The following is a 23,360-nucleotide window of genomic DNA, read 5'->3' as shown; positions in this document are numbered from 1 at the left end:
GCCTCCCGAGTAGCTGGGACTACAGGTGCCCACCAACTGGGACTACCATATTTTTAGTAGAGATGGGGTTTCACCATGTTAGCCAGGATGGTCTCGATCTCCTGACCTCGTGATCCGCCCCTCTCGGCCTCCCAAAGTGCTGGGATTACAGGCTTGAGCCACTGCGCCCAGCTATTTTATTCTTATTTGAAGAAAGGGTCTTACTCTTTCACCCAGGCTGAAGTGGAGTGGTGTGATCTAGGCTCAATGCCGCCTCAATCTCCTGAGCTCAACCAATCCTCCTACCTCAGCTCTCCAAGTAGCTGAGACTACAGTCACGTGCTACCACACCCACTAATTTTTTATTTTTCTATTTTTTGTAGACATGAGGTTTGGCCGTCTTGCTCAGGCTGCTCTCAAACTCCTGAGCTCTGGCAGTCTACCTGCTTTGGCATCCCAAAGTGTTGGATTACAGGCATGAGCCACCATACCTACCCATACCATATTTTCTTTATCCAGTCTATCATTGATAGACATTTAGGTTGATTCCATGTCTTGGCTATTGTGAATAGTACTGCAGTGAACATGCATGTGCATGTGTTTTTATGATGGAATAATTTATATTTCTTTTGAGTATATACCCAATTACGAGGTTGCTAGGTCAAATGGTAATTCTGTTTTTACTTATATGAGGCATCACTACATTGCTTTTTATAATGGTTGAACTAATTCACACTCCCACCAGCAGTGTATAAGCATTCCCTTTACAACCTTGCCAGCATCTGTGATATTTTTCACTTTTTAGTAATAGCCATTCAGAGTTGTGTGAGATGATGCCTCATTGTGGTTTTTCTTTGCGTTTCTCTAATGATTAGTGATGAGCATTTTTCATATGCTTGTTAACCACATGTATGTCTTTTTTTGAAAAGAATCTGTTGATGTCTTTTGCCTAATTCCCGCCCCCGCCCCCGCCCAATGGAGTCTTGCTCTGTCACCCAGGCTGGAGTGTGGTGGCGCTATCTCACTGCAATCTCAGCCTCCTGGGTTCAAGCAATTCTGCCTCAGACTCCTGAGTAGCTGGGACTACAGGTGCCCACCACCATGGCCAGTTTTTTTTTTTTTTTGAGAGGAGTCTTGCTGTGTCTCCCAGACTGGAGTGCAGTGGCGCAATCTCAGCTCACTGCAAACTCCACCTCCTGGGTTCACACCATTCTCCTGCCTCAGCCTCCTGAGTAGCTGGGACTACAGGTGCCGGCCACCATGCCTGGCTAATTTTTTGTATTTTTAGTAAAGACAGGGTTTCACCGTGTTAGCCAGGATGGTCTTGATCTCCTGACCTCGTGATCTACCAGCCTCGGCCTCCCAAAGTGCTGGGATTACAAGTGTGAGCCGCCATGCCCGGCCTAATTTTTGTATTTTTAGTAGAGATGGAGTTTCGCCATATTGGCCAGGCTGGTCTCAAACTCATGACCTCAGGCGATCTGCCCGCTTTGGCCTCCCAAAGTGCTGGGATTATAGGCATGAACTACGGTGCCTGGCGTAATCAATCTTGATTTTTATATATAGTGTAAGAGAGGGGTCCAGTTTCAATCTTCTACATAGTGCTAGCTAGTTATTCCAGCAAAACTTATTAAATAGGGAATTTTTCTCAAATTCCTCTTGTCAGCTTTGTCAAAGATCAAATGGTTGTAGGTGTGCAGAATAATTTTGGGGTGCTTTAATCTGTTGTTTTGGTCTCTGAGCCTGTTTTTGTACCAGTACCATGCTGCTTTTGTTACTGTAACCCTGTAGTATAGTTTGACGTTTGGTAATGTAAGGCCTCCAGCTCTGTTTCTTTTGCTTAGGATTGCCTTGGTTATTTGGGCTCTTTTCTTGTTGTTGTTCCATATGAATTTTAAAACAGATTATTCTGGTTCTGTTAAGAATATTTTTGGGCCAGGCATGGTGGTTCACGCCTGTAATCCCAGCACTTGGGAAGGTCGAGGTGGGCAGATCACCTGAGGTCGGGAGTTCGAGACCAGCTTAACCAACGTGGAGAAACCTCGTCTCTACTAAAAATGCAGAAATAATTAGCCGGGCATGGTGGCCCATGCTTGAACCCAGGAGGCAGAGGTTGTGGTGAGCTGAGATCAAGCCATTGCACTCCAACTGGAGCAACAAAAGTGAAACTCCATCTCAAAAAAAAAAAAGAATATTTTTGGTAGTTTGATAGGAATAGATCTGTAGATTTCTTTGGGCAGTATGCCCATTTTAATGCTATTGATCTTTTCTATCCACGAGCATAAAATGATTTTCCATTTGTCATCTCTGACTTATTTAAGCAATGTTTTTCTTGTTGTTGTTGTTTTTCTTTTTGTCATAGAGATCTTGTACCTCTCTGGTTAGCTGTATTCCTAGATAATTATTTTTCTGTGGCAGTTGTGAATGAGATTTTGTTTTTGATTTGGCTTTTAGCTCAGATATTGTTGATGTACACGGATGTTACTGATTTTTGTACATTTATTTTGTATCCTGAAACTTTTTTGCAGTTGTCAGTTTAAAGAACTTTTCTGCCATGACTATAGTCTTTTCTTTTTTTTTTTTTTTGAGACGGAGTCTTGCTCTGCCACCCAGGCTGGAGTGCAGTGGCCGGATCTCAGCTCACTGCAAGCTCCGCCTCCCGGGTTTACGCCATTCTCCTGCCTCAGCCTCCCGAGTAGCTGGGACTACAGGCGCCCGCCTCGTCGCCCGGCTAGTTTTTTGTATTTTTAAGTAGAGACCGAGTTTCACCGTATTAGCCAGGATGGTCTCAATCTCCTGACCTCGTGATCCGCCCGTCTGGGCCTCCCAAAGTGCTGGGATTACAGGCTTGAGCCACCGCGCCCGGCCTATAGTCTTTTCTAGATATAGAATATTGTTGTCTGACAGCAAACTTAGTTTGACGTCCTCTCTTCCTGTTTGGATTCTCTTTTTTTTTTTTTTCTCACCTGATTGCTCTGGCTGAGACTTCCAATTCTATGTTGAATAGGAGTGGTGACAGAAGACATTCTTATCTTTTGCCATTTTTTAAAGAGAAATGCTTCCAGCTTGTGTCCATTCAGTATGTGGGCTGTGGGTTTGTCATAGATAATTCATTATTTTAAAGTAAAGTACCTTCAATGACTAATTGGTTGAGGGCTTTTAACATAAGGATGTTAATTTTGTTCAAAGCTTTTTTTTTTTTTGCCTCTATTGAGATATACATAAGAGCTGGCCTCTGCCTGAGATTCACAAGACAGGGCCAGGTTTTAGATTAAGAAGGTAATGAAAACCAACAGGAGGAATTTTTCTGCATTGTGACATCTTAAAAAGAACCCCTTTGAGAATGTGGCCCTTTGAGCTTTTCACGTCTTGTCCAGTCACCTGGTACAGTTACATGAGAGGATCCCAGTGTAAATAGATAGCAGAATCTTTAGTAAAGATAAGCATCTTAGGAGTGAGAGATCAAGACTACAAAGTATCACAGCCATGAACACAACTATACCTACTTGTAAAATGTGATACTGGAGTAGAACATTTTTATCCTTTCTCTTACCCAAAAGCTAGCAAATCAGGACAGGTGATCCTGGTTCTGGAGCTTTACCAGGGCCCTTCCATTTTCTATTTAGAATCAGCCTAAATCTCTTCTGTTTTTGTCAAAGATCAGCTTTGGCTTTGGCTTAGACTTAGGCTTACATTTGGGGCCATCAGCGCAGGTCACGGGAAAGCCTCCTGGAATCACCTGGGCATCTTTGAGACATTTGAGGATTTCTGGAGCAGAGTTGTGTCACACTGACAAGAGTGGTTAATTCTGCTTCTGTCTCAGTGTAAGAGAAATGGGTCATCCTGTGTTTGTTCCTTCCCTCATACAAGAGATATCTTTGGTTGGTACCCAGATGACGGTTTCTTCAGATTCCTGGTACTTGGGAGGAAAAGATCATGTTCTGGAGATTCAAACTAAATGCTTCCATCTCATGTGGTCATTAGAATAATAGATGAAGCAGTCGTGGTCCCTACTGTTGTGGGATAATTTAGGAATCAGACAGAGAGGTTGAGGAGGATTTATTATTTAGGTGCACCGGCCCAGTCGGATTAACATCCAAAAGGACTGAGCCCTGAACAAAGAGTTCAGTCATCTTTTAAGCATTTTGTAGGGTGGGGGGAGATCTGTGCAGGGGGAAGCATATTACAGAAGTGAGAAAGACAGTTATTCAATTAATTGAAACATACCTTACATAATTTCTTACTTTTCAAAGAAAAACATGTTTTATTTATTTATTTATTTATTTTTTATTTTTTTGGAGACGTAGTGTCGCTCTGTCGCCCAGGCTGGAGTGCTGTGGCCTGATCTCAGCTCACTGCAAGCTCCGCCTCCCGGATTCACGCCATTCTCCTGCCTCAGCCTCCCGGGTGGCTGGGACTACAGGCACCGCCACCTCACCCTGCTAGTTTTTTTTTTTGTAGTTTTTAGTAGAGAGGGGGTTTCACCGTGTTAGCCAGGATGGGCTTGAGCCACTGCGCCCGGCATTCTATACATTTTAAAAAATAATGACAGAGAAACAAAAATACTAAAATGCTCTGCCCTTTATCTAAATACTGGAAATTATTAAGCACTTAGTACCAACTCCCAGGGTGTTATGAGGATTGTCACATAATGTGTATTCCCAGCACAGTGCTCTGTAACATCCTCTTGAGCACATAAAGTGCAATGTTGAATGAACTTCCATCAGTACACTGGTACATGTTGTTATTTAAACTCAGACTTATTCAGACATGGCTGCTTTCTATTTCCTCTGTATACTCTACAGAGCCAGCAAAGAAAATGATACTTTAGGATGGAGAGTGGTTGTCTTCATTTGCCCTAGAAGTATTTATATTGTGACAAGAGTGCTGAGTGTAAGCGACTCTGTGCTGTGCCTGCTTTCTCTAACTAATGTTGATCATGAGCCCAGGGAGAGAGCAACATCAACATTGACAGGGGACTTGTTTAAAACATTCATTTGGACCCTTTTCAAACCTACAGAATCACATTACAAAGAGTGGGGCCAAAATTACCAAGTGATTTATACACTCCTTAAAGCTTGAGAGCCAATGCTTAGCTAAGTGGTTATAAGCTCAGACCTCTAATTAGGATTACATGGCCAATTTGCAGAAAAATCCTTACTTGGCGCTTTTCCCACAGGTTTTGTTTATTGTTTTAGGTGGAATGATACTTGTTGTTTTAATTAAGTACCTCATCTAATTCCATGGTGAGGCCAGAATCAACAATGAAGGGTTCAAGACATTCAAGAGAATTAAGGTAGAAACCTTTGCACTTAACGGTGGTTACAGGGCCTGTTTTGTTTGGATTTAAGAGAGACAAGGCACTGTGGCCCATATTACCATTACTATAGCAGGAATTGCTGCTGTCTATGGCACCCTAGGACAGAAAAGAAGAAACTTATATTTTGATCTTCATGGAGCAGCTCATTGATCCTGAATCTCTTCTGGTATAAGGGATAGAAATGGATGGAATTTTTCTGCAGGTCTTGGTCCTTCTGCCTGTGGGTGTGGTGGAAGGAGGTACATGGGTGGTGCTGACACCTTTAAACGCATATTCTCAAGATGCAGGTGTAATTGGTGCAGAAAATGTCATCTGAGCAGGAATTCCAGAGAAGGAGGGAAAAAAAATTTTTTTTTTTTAAGCTAAACGTGTCTCATCAAGAGCTGTGTCCACTCTGCCTTCTGAAATGCCATGCATTTTTACATGCAAACCTTTACTTCTCTACTTGTGTTTTTCCCTGCTAATGAGTTTAACTACTTAAAAAATTCTTATAATAGTCAAGGGTCTCTGAAAAATGTTTTTTCCCATATACCAGAGCCTTCTACATCATGGCTTCTTATATGCCATGCAGAATTCTCTTTATGCATTTGTAATCTGCTGTATTAAAAATGTTCCCTTTGTGGCTGGGAAGGTGTGAATACTCAAGATTCCTATTGGAAGAAGAATGGGGTTCTTAGTAAAAATGGAAAACTTGTAATGTTGAGGTTCCATCTGTGTTCTTCATTAACTCTATGCAGAACAGGATTAAGAAAATGTTTATTTAAAGAGCATGGCATTTATTACCCAGAAAGTCCTGAAAAAAAAATTGGAAAATACCTGCTCTCTAGAGTGCTAAAGAAAGACTACTTAAGCCGGGCGCGGTGGCTCACGCCTGTAATCCCAGCACTTTGGGAGGCTGAGATGGGCGGATCTCAAGGTCAGGAGATCGAGACTATCCTGGCTAACACGGTGAAACCCCGTCTCTACTAAAAATACAAAAAATTAGCCGGGCGTGGTGGCGGGCACCTGTTGTCCCAGCTACTCGAGAGGCTGAGGCAGGAGAATGGCGTGGGCCTGGGAGGCGGAGCTTGCAGTGAGCCGAGATTGCGCCACTGCACTCCAGCCTGGGCGACAGAGCGAGACTATGTCTCAAAAAAAAAAAAGAAAGACTACTTAAAATCACTATTAAAAATGACAGAACATGGGATATATCTGTGTCTTGAACTTTGCATAAAACAGATGGTTGTTTTTTTTTTGTTTTTTTGTTTTTTTGAGACGGAGTATGGCTCTGTCACCCAGGCTGGGGTGCAGTGGCCAGATCTCAGCTCACTGCAAGCTCCGCCTCCTGGGTTTACACCATTCTCCTGCCTCAGCCTCAGGAGTAGCTGGAACTACAGGCGCCCGCCACCTCGCTTGGCTAGTTTTTTTGTATTTTTTAGTAGAGATGGGGTTTCACCGTGTTAGCCAGGATGGTCTCGATCTCCTGACCTCGTGATCCGCCCATCTCGGCCTCCCAAAGTGCTGGGATTACAGGCTTGAGCCACCGCGTCCGGCCTAACAGATGGTTCTTTATGGTTAAATTCGGACTACAATTTACTTTTGGGGAAAATGTCACAGTGGTGATGCTATGTTTTTTTGTGCATCAGCACATCACAAAAATTTGTCCTAGTGCAGTTAATATTAGTGATTCACTTGGTTTAGGAGCTCTGTGACAGATTTTTTTTTTTTTTTACTAGAAAGCTAATTATTTTTCTTTTCATTATAAATTATTTTTATGCAGCTGATGTGCATAAACCATCACATTTTATCTGGTAGCTGCCCCTCTGTCCTAGGTTTTCTTTGCATATATCTGTCTATAGTAAGTGAAAGGTCTCATCATCTTTTTTTTTTTTTTTTTTTTTTTGAGACGGAGTCTCGCTCTGTTGCCCAGGCTGGAGTGCAGTGGCCGGATCTCAGCTCACTGCAAACTCTGCCTCCTGGGTTCCCACCATTCTCCTGGCTCAGCCTCCCGAGTAGCTGGGACTACAGGTGCCCGCCACCTCGCCCGGCTAGTTTTTTGTATTTTTTAGTAGAGACGGGGTTTCACCGTGTTAGCCAGGATGGTCTCGATCTCCTGACCTCGTGATCCGCCCGTCTCGGCCTCCCAAAGTGCTGGGATTACAGGCTTGAGCCACCGCGCCCGGCTCATCATCTTTTACAGTCCAGAAATACTGGGAAAAACACAGGGTCTTTTACTTACTGGATGTTTGACAAAATATTCTTCTTGGGCCAAAAACATTGGCATTACTCGTGAACTTGTTAGAAATTCAGAAGCTAGGCCGGGTGCAGTGGCTCAAGCCTGTAATCCCAGCACTTTGGGAGGCCGAGACGGGCGGATCACAAGGTCAGGAGATCAAGACCATCCTGGCTAACACAGTTAAACCCCGGCTCTACTAAAAAAATACAAAAAACTAGCTGGGTGAGATGGTGGGCGCCTGTAGTCCCAGCTACTCGGGAGGCTGAGGCAGGAGAGTGGCGTGAACCCGGGAGGCGGAGCTTGCAGTGAGCTGAGATCCAGCCACTGCACTCCACCCTGGGCGACACAGTGAGACTCCGTCTCAAAAAAAAAAAAAAAAAAGAAATTCAGAAGCTAAAAAAATAAAAAAGAAAGAAATTCAGAAACTCAGACTTTATTCTAGATCTTCTGAAAAAATAATCTGCATTAACAAGATATCCAGTTTATTCTACACATTAAAATTTGAGAGGTACCTTCTAACCCAACATGTCTTTTTGATCTGAAAAATATACACAATTATTCTGTGTGATGTAAATGTAGCACTCAAAAATGTACGTTTGTGTTTATGCCCTTAAGTTTATACTTTATTCAGAAAAATAGCATATATATACTGATGTTGTGGCTCCTATGCCACTCTCTTTTCTCAGAGTTAGATAATACATTAGAGATGTCCTTTCTATTTGTTAGTTTTCCTTCTAACAGTCAGGACCCTCTACTGCAGGTCTATTGGAGTTTACTGGAGGTCCATTCCAGACCCTGTTTACCTGGGTATCACCAGCAGAGGGTGCAGAACAGCAAATATTGTAGAATGGCAAATGTTGCTGCCTGATCCTTCCTCTGGAATCTTCATCTCAGAGGGGCACCCAGCTGCATGAGGTGTCAGTCAGCCCCTACTGGGAGATTGTGTCCAGAATTGGTGGGTTCTTGGTTTCACTGACTTCAAGAATGAAGCCGCGGACACTCATGGTGAGTGTTACACAGTTCTTAAAGATGGTGTGTCCGGAGTTTGTTCCTTCAGACATTCAGATGTGTCTGGAGCTTCTTCCTTCTGGTGGGTTCATGGTCTCGCTGTCAGGAGTGAAGCTGCAGACCTTCCTGGTGAGTGTTACAGCTCTTAAAGGCAGCACATCTGGAGTTGTTCATTCTTCCCAGTGGGTTCGTGGTCTCGTTGGCTTCAGGAGTGAAGCTGCAGACCTTTGCAGTGTTACAGCTCATAAAGGCAGCGTGGCCCCAAAGAGTGAGCAGCAGCAAGATTTACTGCAAAGAGCGAAAGAACAAAGCTTCCACAGTGTGGAAGGGAACCCCAGCAGGTTGCCACTGCTGGCTCGCAGGCAGCCTGCTTTTATTCCCTTATCTGACCCCACCCACATCCTGCTGATTGGTCCATTTTATAGAGAGCTGATTGGTGCATTTACAATCCTTGAGCTAGACACAGAGCGCTAGACAGAAAAGTTCTCCAAGTCCCCACTAGGTTAGCTAGACAAAGAGTTAGCTAGATACAGAGTACCAATTGGTATAGTTACAAGCTTGAGCTAGACACAGAATACTGATTGGTGTGTTTACAAACCCTGAGCTAGAGCGTATTTAAGATCCTCTAGCTAGACATAAAAGTTCTCCAAGTCCCCACCAGATTAGCTAGATACAGAGTGCTGATTGGTGCACATACAATCCTCCAGCTAGATATAAAAGTTCTCCAAGTCCCCATCTGGCTCAGGAGCACAGCTGGCTTCACGTAGTGGATCTTGCACTGGGGCTGCAGGTGGAGCTGCCCGCCAGTCCTGAGCTGTGCCTGCACTCCTCAGCCCTTGGACTCTGGATGGGACCGGGTACCATGGAGCACTGGGTGGTGCCCATCCAGGAGGCTCCCGCAGAGCGGGAGCCCACTGCAGGCAGGGGAGCTCAGACATGGTGGGCTGCAGGTCCTGAGCCCTGCCTCGTGGGGAGACAGCTAAGAATTTGAGTGCAGCACCGTCAGGCCAGGAGGCCAGCACTGCTGGGGGACCGGGCGCAACGGCCGCAGCTGCTGGCCCTGGTGCTAAGCCTCTCACTGCCCTGGGCTGGTGGCGCCAGCTGGCTGCTCTATGTGCAGGCCCGCTGAGCTCATGTCCACGCCTGCGGGAACTTGCACTGGCCCAGGAGCGCGGCCAACAGCCCCGGTTCGCGCCTGTCTCTCTCCTTCTACACCTCCCCGCAAGCAGAGGGAGGCGGCTTCGGCCTCAGCCAGCCCAGAGAGGGGCTCCCATGGTGCGGTGGCGGGCTGAAGGACTCCTCAAGCACCGCCAGAGTGCATGCGGAGGCCAAGGAGGCGCTGAGAATGAGGGCTGCTAGCACATTGTCACCTCTCGAGGTGTGTCCCAATTAGGCTACTCAGGGGTCAGGGGAGGCAATCTGTTCATTCTCAGATCTCAAACTCCATTCTGGGAGAATCACTACTCTCTTCAAAGCTGTCAGACACGGATGTTTAAGTCTGAAGAAGTTTCTGCTACCTTTTGTTCACCTATGCCCTGTCCCCAGAGGTAGAGTCTATAGAGGCAGGCAGGCCTCCTTGAGCTGCGGTGGGCTCCACCAAGTTGGAACTTCCTGGCTGCTTTGTTTACCTACTCAAGCCTCAGCAATGGTGGACGCGGCTCCCCCAGCCTCACTGCTGCCTTGCAGTTGGATCTCAGACTGCTGTGCTAGCAGTGAGTGAGGCTCTGTGGGCGTGGGACCCTCCGAGCCAGGCATGGGATATAATCTCCTGGTGTGCTGTTTGCTAAGAGTGTTGGAAAAGAGCAGTATTAGGGTGAGAATGTCCCAATTTTCTTTTTTTTTTTTTTTTTTTTTTGAGGCGGAGTCTCACTCTGTCGCCCGGACTGGAGTGCAGTGGCCGGATCTCAGCTCACTGCAAGCTCCGCCTCCCGGGTTTATGCCATTCTCCTGCCTCAGCCTCCCGAGTAGCTGGGACTACAGGCGCCCGCCGCCTCGCCCGGCTAGTTTTTGTATTTTTAGTAGAGACGGGGTTTCACCGTGTTCGCCCGGATGGTCTCGATCTCCTGACCTCGTGATCCGCCCGTCTGGGCCTCCCAAAGTGCTGGGATTACAGGCTTGAGCCACCGCGCCCGGCCTGAGAATGTCCCAATTTTCTAGGTACTGTCTGTCACGGCTTCCCATGGCTAGGAAAGGGAATTCCCCCACCCATTGCACTTCCTGGGTGAGACAACACCCCACCCTGCTTTAGCTCACACTCCGTGTACTGCACCCACTGTCTGACAAGCCCCAGTGAGATGAACCCGGTTCCTCAGTTGGAAATGCAGAAATCACCCATCTTCTGTGTCGCTCATGCTGGGAGCTGTAGACTGGAGCTGTTCCTATTCAACCATGTCGGAACCTCTATCAGGTAGTTATAAGTAAGGAAACAACAGGTGCTGGAGAAGATGTGGAGAAATAGGAACGCATTTATACTGTTGTTAGGACTGTAAACTAGTTCAACCATTGTGGAAGACAGGCGATTCCTCAAGGATCTAGAACTAGAAATACATTTGACCCAGCCATCCTATTACTGGGAATATGCCCAAAGGATTATAAATCATGCTGCTGCTGTAAAGACACATGCATACGTATGTTTACTGTGGCACTATTCACAATAGCACAGACTTGGGACCAACCCAAATGTCCATCAATGATAGACTGAATTAAGAAAATGTGGCACATATACACCATAGAATATTATGCAGCCATAAAAAAAGGATGAGTTCATGTCCTTTACAGGGACATGGATGAAACTGGAATCCATCATTCTGAGCACACTACGCAAGGACAGAAAACCAAACACCACATGTTCTCACTCGTAGGTGGGAATTAAACAATGAGAACACTTGGACACGGGGTGGGGAACATCACACAAAGGGGCCTGTAGTGGGGTTGGAGGAGAGGGAAGGGATAGCATTAGGAGATATACCTAATGTGAATGGCTCATGTATACATATGTAACAAACCTGCATGTTGTGCACATGCACCCTAGAACTTAAAGTATAATAAAAATAGAAAAGTAAAAAGAATACATTAGAGAATATTTCTATGTTGAAAATTATTTTATTAGATAATTTTAGTCACTTCTATAAGTCAGAACCAGTTCTCTACTCTCTCATTTGACCCTGAGTCACATCAAAAATTCTGCCTGGCCGGGCGCAGTGGCTCAAGCCTGTAATCCCAGCACTTTGGGAGGCCGAGGCGGGCGGATCACGAGGTCAGGAGATCTAGACCCTCCTGGCTAACACGGTGAAACCCCGTCTCTACTAAAAAGTACAAAAAACTAGCCGGGCGAGGTGGCGGGTGCCTGTAGTCCCTGCTACTCGGGAGGCTGAGGCAGGAGAATGGCGTGAACCCGGGAGGCAGAGCTTGCAGTGAGCTGAGATCTGGCCACTGCACTCCAGCTTGGGTGACAGAACGAGACTCTGTCTCAAAAAAAAAAAATTCTGCCTGTGGCCACTTGGTAAATGTGTGTGGGGGTGTGTTTTTTAGAGTCAGAGAATACATTAGAGAATATTTCTGGGTTAAAAATTATTTTCTTGGATAATTTCAGTCACTCCTATAAGTCAGAACCTGTTCTCTCTACTTTGTAATTACACCTTGAGTGAAATTAAAAATTCCGTCCATGACCACTTGGTAAATACATGTGTGTCTTGTTTGTGTGTTTTTCAGGGACCACTGACATTTAGGGATGTGACTGTAGAATTCTCTCTGGAGGAGTGGGAATGCCTGGACACTGTTCAGCAGGATTTATATTGGGATGTGATATTAGAGAACTACAGAAACCTGGTCTTCCTGGGTGAGGATAACTTCAATACTCAATTCCTAATGTACCCTAAAGACTTCATTTTTGTTTTTTTTGTAGAATTATTTGCTAATTTTGTCATTTTTGATAATTATGTTTTGCATAAATGAGTTTCAAATTCCTATTTTCAAGAAAATCATAAGGATTTTTCAGTGTAGGAAAAAGAAATTTCAAGATGTTTCATCTTGAGATGAACTTTCCACATTGCTGAGCTGATCTGTATCCCTCACTCTAGATTAGTGGTAATTCCAGAAATTTAGTGGTGTAAAATACTATTGCCCACACCTTAAAATCTAATTGCTACCACCAACTTTTTAATTCAGTACTACTGGGTAGTGAATTAAGAACCTACAAATATACAGTGTTTTCTAAATATTTTTTTAAAATTTTTACAAATTAGTATTTTGGGATAAATGTATTAGAATATCGTATTACATCCTCTTTACTGAGCACATTACTAAGTTGGTAATTGGAGAATATGACCAAGATGCATGTTACTTATTTTTAATAAAACAGGTATTGTTGTCTCTAAGCCAGACCTGATCACCTGTCTGGAGCAAGGAAAAGAGCCCTGGAATATGAAGACACATGAGATGGTAGCCAAAACCCCAGGTAGGTGAGAGTGAAAGCCAATACAACAGATAAGAGATCCAAAGGTCAAGGAGAAAGTAAGTCCTTAAAATGTCATTTGGGAAGCTGTGTTCCAAAGGGTATAGTTTCTAGAAGTCTGAGGCTTGTTTTTTTTTTCTTTGTTCTCACATAGGGGCATTTTCTGTCTTATGCTTTTAAATTCTCTAAAAATTCTACTTTGTCATTTTTTTTCAAGTTTACAGTGAGAGCCAAAGTCCTCATGGCATATAAGAGACTGTGCAATCTGACTCCTTTTTCATTGTTTTAGGGACACACAAATATCTGCATAATTTTCAAAAACTCTATGTTAAGCTATTTTTTAAGTTCTCTTTTTGCATCATGTCTGAAATGAATGGAGTAGTGGTTTCTTTTCCATTGAATTTTTAATTTTTCTGCACATTCCATCTTTTTAATTTTTAGTATGTTATTGAGAGATAGTTTGGAATGATAAAATATGATGTCGTTCTGCTTTATTTTTCCTCCAGATTGCTTTGGCTATTCAAAGTTTATTGTAGTTTCATGTAAACTTTAGTCTTGTATTTTCCATTACTGTGGAAAAAACTTGCCACTGGAATTTTTATAGGGAGCTTATTGAATCTGTATTTATTGAATCTATATTCTTTCAACTCAGAGTCATAAAACATTTTTAAATTTATTTGTGTCTTCTCTCTTTCTTTTCCTAGCTATCTTATATCTTTCAGTGTAAAGAATTTTTATGTCCTTGGTCAAATTTGTTCTCAGAGATATGTTTATTTATTTATTTATGTTTTTGAGCTGTAGTTTCACTCTTCTTGCCCAGAATAGAGTGCAATGGCATGGTCGCAGCTCACTGCAAACTCCACCTCCTGGGTTCTAGCAATTCTCCTGCCTCAGCCTTTCAAGCAGCTGGGATTACAGGCACTTGCCACCATGCCCAGCTGATTTTTGTATTTTTAGTAGAGATGAGGTTTCACCATGTTAGTCAGGCTAGTCTTGAACTCCTGACCTCAGATGATCCACCCTCCTTGGCCTCCCAAAGAGCTGGCATTACAGTTGTGAGCCACTGCGCCCAGCCAGAAATTTATTATTTTAATGCTATTGTAAATAAGGTTTTTTTCATCTGTTTTATCAGATAGTTTGTCTTAAGTGTATGGCACCATAACTTGTATGTTAATTTTATATTTTGTGAATTTACTGAGTTTATTAACTTAGACAGGTTTTAATGCACTGCTTATGGTTTTCTATATATAAGATCATGTAATCTACAAACAGCAAATTTTTACTTATTTGTCTTCAGTTTCAATGGCTTTTTGAAAATTGTTTTCACTAATTATTCTGCCACATAATTCTGCTTCAGTGCTATGTTAAATTGGAAGCATTGACAAGCTGCACAATATAATTTTGCATTTGGTATCTGTGAATTTTAAGAAGCAAACACCTCTTCAAGTTGCTATAAACTGGTTTCAGGAGGTAAAGATCTTCCATTGGACCCGCAGGGTGATGGGATTCCCACTGGGTTTGTGATGGAGAGGGGTTGTAGCTTGGTCACAAAATTGCTGGGTCTGCACTAGCATCCACCTTTAGTTGGCTTGTTACAAGGGGCTTAGATAGTTGTAATTCCCATATTATTTTTGGACAGATGATATCCTTCAAAATTTTGCTCTGTAGGGCAAGTTTTTGTAGTTGGGTCTGTATATAATGTGCCTTAAATTGGGATGTAAATGAGTACGGCTTTTGCTGAGTACCAAAGAGAATTTCCTCGGGTCACTGTGTTGCTTTCTAGGTAAAGAGAACTGGCCATAAACTGTGGCCCAGGAAGCTGGAACTAAAACTTTGAACTGCTAAAGGCACCACATTAAAAGCCAGGGTCTGCAGGCCTGCCCCCATGGCTATAAATGGGTGTCTTCCTCCAGGCCTGTGAAAGTAAAGAATCTCTCCCAGACTGTGGCTGAAAGAATTTTGAAGTAATTACAGAGTAAATTCAGAATTCTCAGTGGGACCAAGGTGGGTTGGCCATTTCCTGTACTGCAGCCAAGACCAGGGGTCCTGTAGTTTGCCACTGGAATGAGAGCCTACCTTCTGAAGAGAACACTCCTCAATCTTGGGCTTAGCAGAATTTCACAACTTCATCCCTGGACCTTAAAGATCTCTTAAAGGCACTTATTTTGGAGATGGGGTCTTGCTACATAACCCAGGCTGGTCTTGAAATCCTGGCCTGAAGCAATTCTCCAACTGTAACATACCACGTAGCTGTTACTACAGGTTCAAGCCATGAGGACTGGTTCTCTCACAAAGGTATTTTTGTCAGGGATGGCCAACAAATTTTCTTGCTGTGGCGGAATAGACAAAGAGGACACCTTTTATTTTTCCATCTTACTAATGTCACCCTTTCTACAAGTTTTTAATTTCTATTTTCTGTTTCAAATTTGCCTGTAATTTTAGATTCAGACATTTAAGAACAATAAGCTAGAATTTACATGTTATGTTTGAAGTAAATTAGATAATTAGTAGGCACTCCATATTTACTAATATAGTTACTTGTAAATTTAAGTTTGCTGCAGGCAAACAGGAATTATAAGCTTTTCACCCACTTTCTCTAGCCTATATCTATTAACAATTTATTTCTAAATATTTTTGTTTTATATAACAGAGACTCTAACCATATTCTATATATATTATATGTATATAAAATATATAATAATATATATTAAATTACATACATATAATGTAGCAATGTAAGGCTATTCCTTGGTTCTAAACTTGGATTACAGCAGTTTCATTTTGTGAAAGACTAACATACAATTAAAACATAAACATGATCTCTAGTTTATTTTAAATGCTTATTTATTAAATGTTTCTCATTAGAACCTTCTATTTATGATTATACTGCATTTTCTCTAAAATTTTACTGCCATATAGTGCCTGTCAGTGATTCAAAATACCTGCCTTCAGTAAGTACACAGTTACTGTCAAATATTGTAGCTATCTAGACAATTTTTTTAATGGTACATCAATGTTGCATACCAGATTATATGAGTAAACATTTTATTATTGTTTTGCAGTTCCATGTTTGTGTTTTTTTCAGTGTAGGTTTCTTAACATCAGTTCATTGTGATTTTTTTGTTTTACTTATGTACTATAATTTTAGACAACTTGCAATTCTGTTTGTACACTTTAAGTCAATATAAGAGATAAACCATCCAGGCTGGGTGCAGTGGCTCACAGCTTTAATCTTAGCACTTTGGGAGGCCGAGGAGGGTGGATCACCTGAGGTCAGGAGTTTGAGACCAGCCTGACCAATTTGGTGAAACCCCGTCTCTACTAAAAATACAAAAAATTAGCCGGGCATGGTGGTATGCACCTGTACCTGTAATCCCAGCTACTCAGGAGGGTGAGGCAGGAGAATTGCTTGAACCCAGTAGGCAGAGGTTTCAGTGAGCTGAGATCATGCCATTGCACTCTGGCTTGGGTGACAGAGCAAGACTTCTCAAGGAAAAAAAAAGATAAACCATTCATCCATTCATATGTCTGTCGTGATCAGATTATATAGGTGTGTGTTTTTATCTATACCCCAATTTTGGTTATCGCTTATCATGTATATATTTTTTAGCTGATTTTTAGTGGTTTTGTCTTAAGTGAGTAGTCATGGAAATAGTCTTATTTTCACCATGTGTTTAATAGTGAATATATATTGTTTTGTGTTAAAAACGTTTGTGATTTGAAGGTTTTTTTTTTGAATATTCTTTTTTGTCATTTTTTATTTGAAGGTAATTTTTGAAAGGATTTATAATTCTGTATTTTTTTCAGTTTTTCTCCTACAACATTTATTGTTGAAAAAGCAGATAACATAAAATTTACCATCTTTTTTTGAGATGGAATCTTGTTCTGCTGCCTAGACTGGAATGCAGTGGCATAATATCGGCTCACTGCAACCTTCGCCTCCCGCATTCAAGCAATTCTCCTGCCTCAGCCTCCTGAGTAGCTGGGATTATAGCCATAGGCAACCATACCCAGCTAATTTTTGTATTTTTAGAAGAGATGGGGTTTCACCACATTGGCCAGGCTGATCTTGAACCCCTGACCTCAAGTGATCTGCCTGCCCCAGCCTCCCAATGTGCTGGGATTATAGGTGTGAGCCACCACGCCTAGCCTAAAATTTACCATTAATCTATTTACCATTAATTTACCATTAATCTATTTATGTGTACGTTTCAGTCCTAGGCATGGTGGTGGCTCACATCGATAATAGCAGGATTTTGGGAGGCCAAGTCAGAAGGATGACTTGAGCCCAAAATGTTGAGACCAGCCTGGGCAACATATAAAGACCCTCTCTCTGCAAAAAAAAAAAAAAAATTAATAGCCAGCCATGGTAGTGTGCACCTGTGGTCCTAGCTATTTGGGAGATTGAGTGGGGAGGATTACTTGAACCTGGGAGTTTGAGGCTGCAGTGAGCCATAGTTGTACCACTGCAATCCAACTTGGGTGACAAAGTAAAACCCTGTTTCCAAAAAAAATAGCATATATTTCAGGCATGTTAAGTACATTCACATTGTTATAAAAGAGACTTCTAGAAATTTTCCATCTTGTAAAACTGAAACTCAATACCCATTAAGTAACAACAACCCATTTTACCCTATCTCCAGCCCTTGACAAACACCATTTCACTTTGTTTTTATGAGTGTGACTACCTAAAATATCTCATATTATGGAATTATATAGTATTCATTATTTTGTTACTGGCTTATTTCAGGGAACACAATATTCTCAGTTAATCTTCACATATGACAAGATTTTATAAGGCCGAATAGTATTTCATTGTATTTGTGTATTATATTTTTTAATGTGTTTCCAAATTAAAAGACATTTGGGTTTCTTCAGCCTTTTGACTTTTGTGAATACTAATACAATAAACATGATTGTTCAAATTTGTCTTCCAGGTCCTGTGTTGCATGTTATAGATACAGATTCATAAATGAGATTGCTGTATTCTATAATTTTATTTTTAATTATTTGAGGTACATTTATAACATTTTTAAATAATAGCTACATTCCTGAGTTTCACCAGCAATCAACATGGGTTTCATTTTCATTGCATCATCAACAGATTTGTTTTTTTTTGTTTGTTTGCTTTTCGTTTTGAGACGGAGTATAACTCTATTGCCCAGGCTGGAATGCAGTGGTGGGATCTTGGCTTCACTGTAAGCTCCGCCTCCCGGGTTCACGCCATTCTCCTGCCTCAGCCTCCCGAGTACCTGGGACTACAGGTGCCCGCCACCACACCTGGCTAATTTTTTGTATTTTTAGTAGAGACGAGGTTTCACCGTTTTAGCCAGGATGGTCTCTATCTCCTCACCTCATGATCCACCCGCCTCGGCCGCCCAAAGTGGTGGTTCACGCCTGTAATCCCAGCACTTGGGGAGGCTGAGGCGGGTGGATCACCTGAGGTCAGCAGTTTGAGACCAGCCTGGCCAAGGTGGTAAAACCCCATCTCTACCAAAAATATAAAAACATTAGCTGTGCATGGTGTTGGGCACCTGTAATCCCAGTTACTCCTGAAGCTGAGGCAGGGGAATCGCTTGAACTCAGTAGGCAGAGGTTGCAGTGAGTCAACATCGCGCCATTGCACTTCAGCTGGGCGACAAGTGCAAAACTCCGTCTCAAAAAAAAAAAAAAAACAACTAAATTTCTCTTCTAGCTATTATTGTTCATTTTTACTTGTCAAAAACACAACAATTTATAATAAAATATTTTCAAATATTCATATTGCTGAAGTGTTTTCGTCTTGCAAAACTAAATCTCAATACACATTATACAACTACCAGTTTTTCCTGTATTATGGCACTTTTCAAACACCATTCTGTTTTCTGTTCCTCGTGGTGTAACTTCTTTATATATCTCATACAATCTCTGTCTGTTTGTGGCTGGCTCATATCACTTTGCAAAATGTCATCAAGATTTATCTGTGTAGTTGTTAGAATATTTTCTGCTTTTTGAAAACTGAGTATTCCAGTATTTTTACATTTCAAATTATATATATTGAATAATTTGGTGACAGAAACTAGCATTGTTTTTACCTTTTGGCTTTCAGTAACAATGTTACAATTATGGATATGCAAATGACTATATGACCATATATGTGAAAGTTTATGTGTTGCATTCTATTGGATTTGTCTTGTTTTCAGCTTGATACTCATACCAAATTGCTTTAATTCTGTAGCTTTGTAATCTGTTTTGAAATAAATTATAATGCCTCCAACTTATTTTTTTGAAGATTGTTGGATCGTTTGTTGTCTCTTGCGATAGCACTCTGCATTTGCTATTGCTATTTTTTCAAAAATGCAATGAGAAATTTGAAAAGCATTGCATTAAATCTGTAGATTACATTAAATACTATAAACATCTTTATAATATTAATTATTTTAACCTTTGAACAAGAGCATGCTTGAATGTATTGTTTAATTTCTTTTTTTTTTTTTTTTTTTTTTGAGACGGAATCTCGCTCTGTCGCCCGGGCTGGAGTGCAGTGGCCGGATCTCAGCTCACTGCAAGCTCCGCCTCCCGGGTTTACGCCATTCTCCTGCCTCAGCCTCCCAAGTAGCTGGGACTACAGGCGCCCGCCACCTCGCCCGGCTAGTTTTTTGTATTTTTTAGTAGAGACGGGGTTTCACCATGTTAGCCAGGATGGTCTCGATCTCCTGACCTTGTGATCCGCCCGTCTCGGCCTCCCAAAGTGCTGGGATTACAGGCTTGAGCCACCGCGCCCAGCCGTATTGTTTAATTTCTATATATTTGTGAATTTTTCAATTTTTTCCATTGTTTTGTATTCTTATTCCATTTTGTTCATAGAAAGTAATCCATAAATTTTAGGGGTTTTTGTTTTGTTTTGGTTTTTGTTTTTGTTTTTGTTTTGTTTTGAGACAGAGTCTCTGTTGCCCAGGCTGGAACGCCTGCCTCCTGGGTTCAAGCGATTCTTGTGCCTTAACCTCCTGAGTATCTGAGGGATTATAGGTGCATGCCACCAGGCCTAGCTAATTTTTGTGTTTTTAGTAGAAACAGGGTTTCACCATATTGGCCAGGCTGGTCTCAAACTCCCGACCTCAGTTGATCCACCCGCCTTGGTCTCCCAAAGTGCTGGGGTTATAGGCATAAACCCAAAGTTTTAGGTGGCTTTTTTTGTTTTGTTTTGTTTTGTTTTGTTTTGAGACAGAGTCTCTGTTGCCCAGGCTGGAACGCCTGCCTCCTGGGTTCAAGCGATTCTTGTGCCTTAACCTCCTGAGTATCTGAGGGATTATAGGTGCATGCCACCAGGCCTAGCTAATTTTTGTGTTTTTAGTAGAAACAGGGTTTCACCATATTGGCCAGGCTGGTCTCAAACTCCCGACCTCAGTTGATCCACCCGCCTTGGTCTCCCAAAGTGCTGGGGTTATAGGCATAAACCCAAAGTTTTAGGTGGCTTTTTTTGTTTTGTTTTTGTTTTTGTTTTGAGACAGAGTCTCGCTTTGTCGCCCAGGCTGGAGTGCAGTGGTACAATCTTGGCTTACTGCAAGCCTTGCCTCCTGTCTTCATGCCATTCTCCTGCCTCAGCCTCCCAAGTAGCTGGGACTACAGGTGCCTGCCACCACGCCTGGCTAATTTTTTGCATTTTTAGTAGAGACGGGGTTTCACCGTGTTAGCCAGGATGGTCTGGATCTCCTGACCTCGTGATCCACCCACCTCGACCTCCCAAAGTGCTGGGATTACAGGCATGAGCCACCGTGCCCTGCCAGGTGTTTAGTTAGTTAGTTAGTTAGTTTTTTTTTTGTTTTTTGTTTTTTTTTGAGGCGGAGTCTCGCTCTGTCGCCCGGACTGGAGTGCAGTGGCCGGATCTCAGCTCACTGCAAGCTCTGCCTCCTGGGTTTACGCCATTCTTCTGCCTCAGCCTCCCTAGTAGCTGGGACCACAGGCGCCCGCCACCTCGCCCGGCTAGTTTTTGTATTTTTAGTAGAGACGGGGTTTCACCGTGTTAGCCAGGATGGTCTCGATCTCCTGACCTCGTGATCCGCCCGTCTCGGCCTCCCAAAGTGCTGGGATTACAGGCTTGAGCCACCGCGCCCGGCGTTAGTTATTTTTGTTTTTATTTTTATTTTTTGAGACAGAGTCCTGCTCTGTTGCCCTGGCTAGAGTGCAGCAGCTGTGGTCTCCACTCACTGGAACTTCCGCCTCCCAGGTCCAAGCGATTCTCCTGTCTCAGCCTCCCAAGTAGCTGGGATCACAGGCATGCACCACTATACCCGGCTAATTTTGTATTTTCATGTTGGCCAGGCTGGTCTTGAACTCCTGGCCTTAGGTGATCCACCTGCCTCGGCCTCCCAAAGTTCTGGGATTACAGGTGTAAGCCACCGCGCCCAGCTCAAAATTTTAATTTTAAAACATTTGTTAAGATTTATTTTTTTGACCTACCAGGAGGTCTATCAAAAAGAATGTTGTATGAGCTATCGCAAAGGGTGTTTTTCCTGATGTTGAGAAGTGTTCTCTATAACTGTTAGAAATACTTGTTTTATACTGCCCTCAAGTCTACTGTTTCCTTACTAATATCTCTTTTATTATTATTATCAGAGAATGTGAGGTATCAAAATATCCTGCTATAATTACATTGCTTTTTATGTGTTTCTTCAATTATGTCAATATTTACCTTACATATTTGGAACCTTAATGTGAGATACACACGTACACACACGTGCGCATATGTCCAGATTTTTCATAGGTTCCCAGTGAATAAATCTATTATTGCTTAATGCCCTTCTTTGTCTTTTTGGAATTTTGACTTCATATATATTTTATATAATATGAGTTTTTGACTCAAGATGTAGCTCGTGTAATACTAATTTGAACTTTTCTGCTCTCATTTGGTTAATATCTAGATAAAATGCCTACTTCAATCTTGCCACTTTCAGGCTTTATTATTATTAGTTCTAAACTGACTCTTGTAGAAAGGCAAGTTGGGTCTTGAGTTTTAATTTTTTTGAATAAATCCCTTTATTGAAACTATGTCTCTTGGTTAGAAAGTTAATTATACATATATGTAAGTAATTTTCTGAAAGACAAAGACTTCCTGTTATGTTATTATTTTATTTGATTCTTGTATCTTTATCCCTCATTTTCTGTCTTCCTTTGTGTCTATTTCATTTTAGTATTGATAAGGTTTCACTTTGTTATTTTCTTTTGGGTGTCTACATAAATACTTTCTTTGTGGTACCTTGGGGATTACATAAAACCTCTAAAAGATGAAACAGTATATATTTAATCTGGTGAAAAATGAAGTTCAGTTATATACAAAAATTTTTCCTCATTACATCTGCCCTCAACTTTGTTATTGATATTGCTGATTATATCTTTTTAAGTTGTATATTTATTAACACATTTACAATACTTTCTGTGCTTTTATTTTTCTAATTTTAGAGAATAATTATAAATGTTTCCTGTCTCATTATGAGAATGCTAAGGAATTCTATTATTGTGTATGTATGTTTCCCAGGAACTTACGTATTTTTATATGATTGTGTTTTCTTGCATCATATTATTTTCAGTGGAAGAAACTTTTTTCAGCATCTTTGATAAATAGGCCTTCTATAGTGCCAATATACTGTCTCAGGATTTGCTTATTTTAGAAGGTCTTTATTATTATTATTATTTTGGTACGACATTTTTGCTGGTGATTCTTCATCTCACTTGACAGCTGCTTTTCTTCAGGGCTTTGACAATATCACAGTTTTCTTCTGGCATGCAAAATTTTCTTTTGAAAAACTCTTTATTGTGTAACTCTATGCTTACAAATGACACATCACTTTCATCTTGCAGCTCTTCCGATTCTCTCTTATCTGTGATATTTTAAATTGTTCTTATAGATGTGTGTTTTAGTTTGTGGAACTTCTTTATTTTTATACCATTTTTTCTTTAGAATTGGTTATTATCTCTTTTTGTGATTTTTACCTCCACAATTCCTGTTTTTAAAATGCTTTTATAATGATTGCTTTCTTAAAATTTCCTGATTTTTTTTTGAAGGGGCCATGTTGCCCTAATATTTTGTATACATTGTAATCTTTGAGACTTGGACATTTAAGAAAAAAAAGCCACCTGTCACAATCTTTACAATGTAGCTTTATCCTGGCATAGTCTGAAACCAGTTGCCATGGCTAGACATTCTGGGAGCCTTTCAAACATATTCTTAGAATGTGTCTTATCTGAAATGTTTTATTTTCTAGTTTAAAAAGTTTATTTGCATTTATTACTTGCTACACTTGATCCCTTTCTGTGGTACTGCAGTCTCTCTGCTGCTGTGACATTTACCTTTGGTCTCAGCAGTCTCAAATTGTTATTCTAAAGTGTACTATTTTTTTCAGCGTTTT

General features: G+C 41.6%; 2 protein-coding genes across 6 annotated transcripts in view; both read left to right on the top strand.

The window, feature by feature from the left end:
- Positions 1-23,360, top strand: part of ZNF43 (zinc finger protein 43) — a 534,348-nt gene that overhangs the window by 388,893 nt on the left and 122,095 nt on the right. The window contains exons 1-3 of one of the 5 annotated variants that reach the window (XM_033229233.1): positions 12,324-12,360; positions 12,883-12,978; positions 14,759-14,979. The exons of 1 other annotated variant lie outside the window; for it this stretch is intronic. Coding sequence is in view for 2 of the 4 variants with exons in the window: in XM_033229230.1 (XP_033085121.1) it covers positions 12,234-12,360; positions 12,883-12,978 (223 nt within the window). In the remaining 2 variants the exon portion in view is untranslated. Of the gene's footprint in view, positions 1-12,233; positions 12,361-12,882; positions 12,979-14,758; positions 14,980-23,360 lie in introns of those variants that run through there. 3 more of the 5 variants (XM_033229232.1, XM_033229230.1, XM_033229231.1) reach the window with 3 other exon arrangements.
- Positions 1-23,360, top strand: part of LOC117091333 (putative zinc finger protein 730) — a 284,531-nt gene that overhangs the window by 260,321 nt on the left and 850 nt on the right. The window lies entirely within an intron of this gene.

This window comes from Trachypithecus francoisi, unplaced genomic scaffold, assembly GCF_009764315.1.
Source record: "Trachypithecus francoisi isolate TF-2019V2 unplaced genomic scaffold, Tfra_2.0 Lachesis_group12, whole genome shotgun sequence".
NCBI classification, from domain to species: Eukaryota; Metazoa; Chordata; class Mammalia; order Primates; family Cercopithecidae; genus Trachypithecus; species Trachypithecus francoisi.
This window is presented reverse-complemented; position numbering and strand designations above follow the sequence as displayed.